We start from the raw sequence: 10,558 nt of genomic DNA, 5'->3' as shown, positions 1-10,558 counted from the left end.
AACACTTTAAGAACAGAAGTAGAAGTCTGGGAAACAGAAGTCTTCTGGTCTGTATTCTCAGCTCAGTAAATGATATGCCATGTGGAAATGTTGAGGACAATGTTCTTGGTTACTTCTTCCCACAGATTCCCTACCTACAAAGACAGCTGCCTGCACATACACAGCTGCACGAGAAGGGGATGAGTTTCCAGTATTTCATCAACATTTCAAAGAATCCTGAACCTCACATTTCTGCAGATCAAACTGCAGTTGCAAGATGCCTGGCCATATCCCTCTCTCAGTGTTTGCTAATGTACCTCACAGAGACCTTCTGAGAGTTCGCTAGCTGGGACAGAAGTTCTCTCAGCAATATAAGCAGCATGGCTCACAGCCTGTGGATTTCTACTGCTATAATCACGAGTAACAGAGTTGCACCTTGAATTCACTTTTTACTTGATACAAGAGTATGCAGAACAGAGCATAAGCTAAGAAGATGATGCAAGGGACCTTAAAAGACATGCAGCAGATGCATCTTCTCTTACCTCCTGCCATATTCTGTCTCCAAAGAAACTTCTTCAGCTCCCTCCTACTTGCATGCTGATTCTATCTTTTTCCAGAGGGACAATAGCAAAGCCTGTTTATTTTTTTACACCAGAGAGTTCCATCTCCAGCCTCCTGATTTTACACCCAGTTGTTTATGAAAGGAATCTTTTTTTTCCTTCCACTGGGCAGTTTAAGTCCTGCATGGATTGGTGACAATATAAAAAAAAAATTCTGATTTTTCTCTTTCTACTCTCTGCACTGCCCAACTCTGCTTGATTTCATCCACCCCATTTAAGCTTGGGAGCTCTGCCTGACATGTTACCAGATGCAGCTCAAAACCAGCCCATACAATCATATGCTTTGAATCTCCTCCACCTTTTCACCTCAAACAGATTTGCTGCAGGCAAAATGCTTATGCACTTCTTGCCAAAAAAACATAACCTCCCACTTTTTTCCAATTTAACAAAAAGACAGAGAAAATACTGGTGGTTATTGTCTTCTGGGAATTTTGTCACACCCTTTCTAGGAATAAGAAAGGACATCTTTTTTGTAATCCCATTACTACTCATATGCATGGTCATAAGAAAATGCTCTGAAGGAACATCAAGCAAATAATACCAATTTTCAAAATTCTATAGCAATGTATTTATACAAATTACATAATTCTGTATGTATTTACACACCATTACAGAATATCAAGTAAATAATACCAAGTGTTCTTTTGTTTTGTTTTGTTTTTTCCCTCAGATTTTTCAAGTGAATTTTAGTGCTCAAGAAAGGTGCCAGATGGACAACACTAGAAAATGAAGACTTCTGTTTGTCCACAACACAGGAGGAGCAGCACTGCAAGCCTCCCCGCTGTGCCCATCTCAGCACTCTCCAGCCCTGTTTTAGCAGGATCACATAAGGAGCAGGGAAGCATCCGTACCCCTTCACACCTTGGCACAAAGGAGCTCAGCAGCACCCAGGTGACGATGGTTTTGTCCGTCCCCCGCCAGAAAACAAACAGAAATAACTCATTTTACACAAGTAACTGAACATAATCTGTTGTTTGCTACCCGATAAAGGCCAAATTTGACCCAGTGAAACTGCAGGGAGTGGCAAGCTGCCAGCTCCAGGACCATCCAGTCTCGCAATAATGCCTATGTTAAATTACATGTTTCTATATTTACATAAAGTCAGTATTTACACACCATTATGGGTTATTTGAGTAAATCGGTTACAGTTTATTTATATGGACTGCCAGAAACTCATAACATTTTTCTCGGGTTTAATCCTTTCTTTAGAAAAATACAAAAAAAAAAAAAAAAAAAATGTTAACTAGCAGTAATGATTTGCCTATGACTAAAAATCCAAGTCATTTTAACATTGAGACTCAAACCATGGCCTAGTATTGTTGCCTCAACTCAAAGCATTTTTAACCTTTGTGATTAATTTCCTGGTGTATGTCAGATTTACTGAAAATGCAGAGAGTTGTAACCTCCCTTCCCTGCAGTAGTATTGATCTGTTTCACACTGAGCAATGAACCCTCTAGCCCTCCCCAGAAGCTGGCTTTCTGCTCCTACAGTCCAGCATGGTTTTGCACCACCCAGACAAATAATCCAGCACCCAGCTGACCAAATTGCCAGCAGGTCTCAGCAGCTCCCAAGGATTAAAAGCAAATTCATGGGCTGCAGTTGAAGGCTGAAAATTCCCAGGCAATAACAGTCCCTAGACAAGTATGTCTAGCTGTATCCTACAAATCACCTAACATGATTTAAGTATCTTTATCATTCATAAACAATTAGCATAAAATGCCACGTTTTATTTAAGATTATTGATATTGCCAGCTGAGACGTGACCCCTCCTACTTGCTCAAGTACAGAGAAGTCATGTTCATTCAGGACACTAAGCCAGAGGTTATTCCAGAACAGAATTATGTTTCATATAATATATATCACATGGACAAGAGTGCCATAGAGCAAAAATTACTTAATTACAAATAGGCTACAAACTTATGTATAGCTCCTCCAAAGTACATCTCAGCCTCTATGGACAGACAGGGGTGTCAGGACCAGGCACACTCCTGGCAGATCCAGTGACAATGGTTACACCCAACTGGGTGTCACCGGATTCAAATCCTAAAGGATACAACAACTACAAAATGCATTTGTCATGTGGACCTTACATGATTTTTCTCTCTTTTTTTTTTTTTTTCCTTCAGGGTACTGGGGAAAAAAATGCCTTTTCCTAAGCATTAACTCCCAACTGCAAATCAATGTGTTTGTGTTCTTAACACAAAGATCCTACAATTACTTAAATATTACTTACTGTCAGCTTGCTTACAGTTCATGAAAATATGAATGTACTTTAGGGGAAAAAAAAAATCTAATATTGCCCCCCTCATTGTCATTATTGATAGAGATTTATTAGTTTCATTTTGCAAGTTTTACTTTAGGAAGGGTGCTAATATCATGTATTATGACAGTTCACACTGAAAGCAATTTTTCATAAAAGATGTTACATGACCCCTATGGAACTTGTGTAATTTCATAGTAGATAGTCAAATGCACAAATAGACATGTTTACAAGAGTGATCCTGTTAACATGGTTTTTGCCCTCTGAAACCATTGAAGAATTCTAAAATTAGTACAATTTTTTATATTCTTTATGTTGTTTCTGGCATTCTGCTTTAGGGAAAAAAAGAAGAGAAAAAAAAAGCAAAAAAAAAAAAAAAAGCATATTTATCATTTAGCTTTGGTATAATCTGCAATAGGTTTTAACAAGTAGAATATATTCCAACCCCTATATTCTTCACAGCTGTGAAGTTTGCACTGATGGAAGAAGTCACTTTATCAGAGAGGAAATATTACAGACACATAAAAGAAGTTGAAGACCCAGTTTTCTCTTTAATCCTCTGGGGTTAAGCTATGAAACAAGCAGTCAGAAGAGTGAAGACTCAGTGTCATGAGTGGTGTGCATACTTGTACAATAATACGGGCACAAAAGAGATTGTCGCCTTTAGTACATGAGGGTCACTAGAATTTATTATTATTACCTTTTTATTGTGTTTTCTTTTTTATCCATGCACCTTTATATTTACTTGCATGAATTTACCACAGGTTCATAGTGGCCTTTGCCATTTTAATGCTTACAGAGCCTAAAGCTTCCAAAATGCCTATCTGGCCTGTACATATTTCATTAAAAATAAACTCTATATAATAAATAAATATATAAAATAAATAAAATGTTGCCTTTGGAATTTCTATAAATAAATTTAACTTTTTATTTTTATTTTTTTACTAAGAGGTCTTTGCTTTAAACTCAGTGGGGTGAGACCCAGAGAGCGATTAACTGAAAAGTCTCTTGTTTAAGTAAGACTGCACCCTCCATGCCTTTGTAAATGCAGCGTACACTTGAGCAGGCCACCAGCCAAAAATCCTGATGAATCAAAGTATGGCAGCTATGCTGATATATGACGAAGTACAACTGATCAAAAATTTAAAAGCGTGTCTATTCCCCAGCATGCATCAGGCCTTCCTCCTCCTCCTCCTCCTCCTCCCCGCGGCTCCTCTCTCGCGCGCTCTCACTCCCATTCATCCTCTCCTTTTCTCTCTCTCTCACTCACTCTCTTGCGCTCCCTCTCGTACTAAATCAAGCGAGTGGGCATAGGCTTTCCTCCAGGAGGACAAACCTTTAAGTGCAGAACAAAATCAGCATGTTCCATCCAAGCCTCCATCATACATTATGCATGCGACAAAGTTTGGCAACAGTGGAGCTGATGTGATGACACAGCTAATCAATAAGAACCCACCGCATGAAACCTTTATAGTGGTTACTTTTTAAGGGCTCAAGTGAAGGAATTGTCTTTGTCAACTTTGGCTTAAAATATCCTTATATAGTTCTGGTACTTTCTCAGGGTCCACTGGTCTAGGTAAAAAATGTGTAAATTTTTGATGCCGTTTAGTCCTAGTCCCTTCTCTTGGAGTCCCATCTTTATTTAACGCAACGTAGTATCGTCTTCCAGTGTCCACGTGTTTATATAGATTTGATGAATATGTATTATACCAGTTTTCTTCAAACTGCTCTCTGAATACACACTCCTGGGTTAATTTTTCCTATGGAAAGAAAAGAAAAAAGCAGTAAGGAGATAGATAGACACAAAAATAAACTATTTTTTAAAGACTAACATTTTCAAGGCTTGAAATCCGTATCTCCTCACTCACATCACAAAATGAACCATTTCAATATTCCCAGTTTTAGCCATGTAAAGCTGTATCGTTGAGTATTTCATTAAGCAGTCACAAGGGTAGATAATTTTATGGGAAGATGATTCTCCAAAAGCCTCATTGTCCAAATCAAAATACAAAAAAAATTCTGAAAATAGGTATTTTATGTTCTGATCATTCCCAAGCAGCTCACAGGGCATTACTGGACTTGTTTAACTATTTGCCTCAATCATGAGTGCAGGCATTTGAACAAACACACATAAAGAAAACAAGAAGGGCTGTAAAAGGGCTGTTGCAGGGCTGTAAAAAAATCTGGGGCCTTAAAATCTCTACTACTTTTCATTGCATGGAGAACTAAACGCATTTCACTAATTTAAAAAGATACAACTTAACTGCCCTTTGTTTGGTTTATTATTTGTATCACAGAACTACAATGACACAAACCCCATGTGCTGGGACCAAGCTGAGCAAGAAAACCCATCCATGCTCACTGTTGTCCTCATGTCCTGAGGACAGGACCCACTGCAGACATCAGCCACTCAACAGATCTCCCTGCCACAGCCTCCCACTCCTTCCAGCTCACCCACTCATTCAGTCTGTGCATATCCCTCTACATCTTTTTGGTCTGAACAGATGGGGTTTGCAAAAAAAGCAGCAACCTGATCCATTTTAGGAAGGACTCACTCAAGAAGACTGAAAAATGGTGGGGAGCTCTAACATGGAGATCTGATGGAAAGCTGGAAGAAATAAACCTGGAAATAGCCTTTTCAGCTGGCACAAAGATATAATAATGATCATTTCTTGCATTTTTTCATAACAGATATTCTCCATCAACCACTTCCAGCTGATGATCAATTTTTAATTAGTACAAAACTCCACACAATGGAGACTTGTGTACACGTGTTCTACTGACATTAAATCTTAAAATAGTCCTTCTACCTGTGTATCTATATATATATATACAAAGAAGGGAAAACCGACCAAGGCCCAGATGCAGCAAAGCATTTATGGCACCTAAGCCAGAAATGTTTATCTGCACACAACTAAGAAGCCACAACTCGAGCTACAGTGCTCCCAAGAAACCACCATCCATGGCTTAATCCAACACTCACCATCACTGAAGCCTGCAGCTTGCCCAGGGGTTACAGGTGCCTTTGGGGACACTTCTGCTGCTTGGGATTCAGCTCACAACCCTTTCCCACAGCAACATGTTTCAGTTTGACTGCTGCTTTTCATGGCAAACACACAGATCCCAGGGCAGAGCTCTGCAGCCCCCCATGGTTGGGGAATGGGGTCCTAGCCTGGTCAAATGAGTGCTACACACCTTACAGGAATCACCCAGGAACCATCCCACATGGGGAGAACATTGCCTGAACAATTTGGGGGAGCAAGTCAGCACCCCTCTGCACCCATACACAGGGTACAGGGCCCTCCTCAGTGCCTAAAGGTCTGGGATCTGGAAATTTCTTCTAAATTAAACCTGTGTTAACTCCAGTAGGCAAGAAAGGCATCAAGCAAGCAGCTCCTGACTTCCCCTTTGATGGGCATTAGGAACCTCATCACCCCTCAGGAAAGAGAGAGCCCCACCAGGACCAGGTTTTGGATGTTAAACACTTGAGTGTTCACCACTGCAGTGGCCACGTCCCTGTGTGGAGGTGGGAGGCTGCGCCTTGGACAGTCACAGGAGGAGACAGTGGAAGAGAAGAAGTCAGCAGTCCCATCCCTCACATCCTGCCCTGTGGTTTGACCAGGAGATTCCCTCCCTGTGGGTCCAGCTGAGCAGCACGTGTGCTGACACGAGCAATTCAGGATGGCTGTATGTAACAATTTATTTTAGAGGCGTTTCTGACTGGAACATTTTTAATGTGCAGTGTTGCTCAAATACAACAACACTCCATACTGGTTATAGGCAAAAGAAGAGCAAATCTTTTTACATGAAATCCTTACCTACCGGCCAGAACCTGCCCCTCCTATTGATAATTACCTTTGACAGCTAAAAATTGCAGCAGCAACAAACGTTACTGGACATCAGGAGGAGCTGAAAGCTACACAGACTGCAGTATCCCCCCTATACAACCTCAGTGTATTAACTGTTATAAAAACTACTCAACTGCTATAACGATTGTCTTTAAGTACAGCTTTCATTACTGTTTTATTTTGCATGAGGTTTAAAATCAGTTTGTTTGCTTTAAGGCAGAAGCAGATGGCAAGGGGTATTATATGCTGGGCCTATAGGTCCATGGGGAAACAGAAACTAATTCAAATTGTCTTCCTGCTTTCAGAAGGCAAGAGGATCACATGACAAGCACTGCAGAAGCACTCCCTGCTAAAAATAGCAACATTTTAGGAAGATATTTCAGTCGTGTCTTGAATTCATTAATTATTCACTTCATCTGCATTTTTTTTAGCATCATCATAAATTTCTATCTTTGCAAGAACAGTACTTCCCCATGCCCTAAAGGAGAAATTTTAAAATAGCCTCTCTTTATCTGGCAGGTTTGATGGATCACGACAGTGCTGTGGCACACTTAACTAGCAGACCCTGTATAAGGGAGGGGTTGAATTGTACTGTGCTCTGGAGGAGTTCAGTGCATTTCAAGCTTAAAGATTTGATCTTTATTCTACAAGCTGATCACATTTTTGCTTTTCATCCTCTTGCAATACAGCTGCATCTCTTTTGTCCTTCACCAAAATTCTCAGAAATTCATGTATAGACTGTAGGCAAACACTTCAACATGAACTTGGCAGAGCAATCAGGATGCAGGTTCAGGTATGTAGGGATACTACCAAACACATTTTCAGAAAAGCAAAATATTTTTTTAATAAATTCAAACCTTTTCGTTCTAGGGCACCCAAAAATTCTGGTTGTAGTCACAGACCACTGGAATAAATCAATGTTGGATCTGGCTTTGTAAATAACATGGGGACCAAAATCTCAGCACATCCTTCTTGCCATGCCCTGGGAGATCCTTATGACCATGGCTCCTCTAGTACCAGAACAGGCAGAAACCAATATCCACCAGGTCATCTACGTAGCATCATAGAATCACAGAATCATTTAAATTGGAAAAGACCCTTAAGATCATCATGTCCAGCCATTAACCTAACACTGCCAAGCACACCACTAAACCATGTACTACCACAACACTACTTAGTACCAGCTTACACTCATGTTTTGAGCTCACATGCCTTTAGTCAAGCCAAAAATTAGTGTAATGCAGGGGTGAGGCTGATCCATCCTGCCAACAAGCACCTCCTTGCTTCATAAGCTTAGGATGGAAAGTCTTGCTAAGAGCCAGGTCTCACAGTATGGGAAGGAGATGGTGTTTCCTGATCACAAGTGGCCTGTATTTCCCCCTCTGGCTATGACTTCTAGAAAGTCCCCATATGCATTGTTGAAAATCAAGATTTAGCCCTAGAATACAGCAATTTTTGTATCCTTTCATTCTAGAAACTGACTTCTCTATAATTTTTCCTCTGCCAGTATTTCTTTGAACCATACTTAACATCACTGGACATCTTCGTTGAATGCTGACACAAATACCAAACATACCCAACTGGAGCAGCTGTGGAAAACAAGCTGCATTCCTGTGAAAGGGGAGGCTGCCTGCCTTGATCAAATCACTTAATTCAGGGGACAAGTAAGGAGGTGACCTCAATATTATATAAATCAGATGTTGCACCACATACCACATGTTTTCTGTGAGGACTGTTCATGGAGTATTCCAGTGTAAAGTGAGTGATTCTCATTTTGCTACATTTCCACATTTACTTATTTGTGTTTCTTTAACCTGTCATTTAATTCAGAACATCCAAATATTTGAATTATGCACATTGCACAGAAGGAGAAAACCAAGGCAGATTTAATTCAGAAGTCTGCTAATGCCTGGTCAATGTTAGCAAGCCTAGAATCTCTTTCCCTTCTTCCTACATTGTCCACCATCTAACAAAGAAATCAAATAATTATGCTACCTTATTTGCAGGTAGCTTGATTAAAAGTGAGATTGTAAATTAATAAAGTAGATAGTTGCAGCCATCAAAACAGATTTGCCAGCTTGTTTAAAAATAGATATTCCTGTGAAGCAGATAATTGGAAAAAGGCAAAACACATATAAACTGCCCAGAGAAAGGTTTCCTAACTCTTAAGAATGATAAGACATATGTGTTTCCTAGTAACTAAAAGCACAGTACTGGGTCCTGTTTAAATATTTTTTTTTCCTTTAAATAACCTTACAAAGGTAAAACTCCAATTTATTTTGTAACCTGACAAAAGGAAAGTTCTTCATACTTTCTTTCCTAGAATCACTACAAATACATTTAATGTCTAGCACACTATTCTGTTCTATGCTATGGGTAGTTTCCCTGTTTGCAAACTGCTACACTGATTCAATAAAGAAACTTCACAGTACCCAGGCAGAAGTACAACTATTAAGAAAAAGTATATCTGACATAGTCAGCACTTCCTACATACTTGCTGCACTTTATCACTGGGTTGATCCACCCTGTCTTAATAAAATCATGTTTAAATACACAGCCTCCCAAGTAAGTTCATGCAAATCCCTCATTATGGCTATGTGATGTTGATGAAAACTGCATCTGTAGGGAAGAGAAACAACAAAAAAAGCCTTTGCTTCTCCAAAGTGGTTTTCTTTGTGGCTCTGCCTACAAACATGCATTTTACATTCAGTTGGCCCTTCCCATGCTGTAATGCAAACAGCCTCTAGAACATACTACTTTCAGCTAATAATTAACACTCATCCAGAGCTGTCATAAATAAAGGTGTAGTTCAGCATTTGCCGTGGTGGTGTCTGCTCTCCCAGGCTAAACCTGTTAGGCCCTGGCTGGGCAGACAGCCTCCAGCCACAAGAAGCCAAATCCCAGTGTCCAAGCTGTGTCCCTTTCCAAGTTAGACAGAAATAGGAGGCAAACCCTGCACATTTTCTGACTTTGTGAATTTCTGACTTCTTTGAACAGTTTCTCCAAGCAGTGTTATTTTCAGAATGTTTTGTTTAACAACGTGACAGAACAATAGTAAAAACATGGGAGGAAAAAAAAAGAAAGTTTGCCAAAAGGACCAGGTAACTGGTTTTCTGTGTGTCAGTGCTTCTCTAAAAGCACCTCAGAAATACAGCAGAAAGCCCTGCAGGGTCAGAAGAGAGACCAAGCAAATAGCCAGGCACCCAGCACTCCGTGTCACTTTGTCACTTTTTTAATAAGATCAGGGAAATTAGGCAAGGTATCCTGGCAAAACCACAGTTGGGCAATTGCATTCTCCCTTCTTGAGGTCACTTTGTACTTTCACAGAGCTGAAGTATTCATCTTACTTTCTTCTCTTAAATGTCTAGTTAATTTGTATAAAGTTTTTATTATACATAAATCCCTACTTAATTAAAAAAAGAAAAAGTGTGATTGTTCTGTACTGCTGCCACAGAGCAGTTATGAGAGTGCTTAAAGATAAATATCTTTCATATAAAAACCTTGTAAAGTTCCCAAGACCCAGCAGAACCTGGTCCCTTTGGGAGTGTTATCATCAACAGCCAAAAAAGCTACCCAGGTGCAGACACCATGGTGCTTCCACATCCCAATGAAGGTGACAGAAAAGCAGAGCTTCCTGAACAAAGCAAGCAGACTCCAGCATTAACAATAAAATCCCAGGAGACTGTTGGTGCAACAGGGATTTCTTTGCTTCTTCCCTTTGCCCTGTCACCCCTCTTTTTCCACTCCTTCCATCTCCTCACCATCACAGACCCCCTCTGCAGGGACCAGACTGGGATCCAGCACTCTACTACCCCCAGGTTGTTCACAGAGCTCTTCTGACATGAGCTGC

At 40.1% G+C, this 10,558-nt stretch overlaps 1 protein-coding gene across 1 annotated transcript in view; it reads right to left on the bottom strand.

Annotated features, from left to right (window-relative positions):
* Window positions 1-1,143: 1,143 nt before the first annotated feature.
* Window positions 1,144-10,558, bottom strand: part of FGF9 (fibroblast growth factor 9) — a 53,576-nt gene continuing 44,161 nt past the window's right edge. Inside the window, 1 exon segment of the mRNA XM_071735772.1 lies at window positions 1,144-4,620. Coding sequence (XP_071591873.1) covers window positions 4,375-4,620 — 246 coding nt within the window. The 3' untranslated portion in view covers window positions 1,144-4,374.

This window comes from Heliangelus exortis, chromosome 1 (genome assembly GCF_036169615.1).
Source record: "Heliangelus exortis chromosome 1, bHelExo1.hap1, whole genome shotgun sequence".
Classification (NCBI taxonomy): Eukaryota; Metazoa; Chordata; class Aves; order Apodiformes; family Trochilidae; genus Heliangelus; species Heliangelus exortis.
Note: the sequence above shows the minus strand (reverse complement) of the source record. Positions and strands in the feature narration are given on the sequence as shown.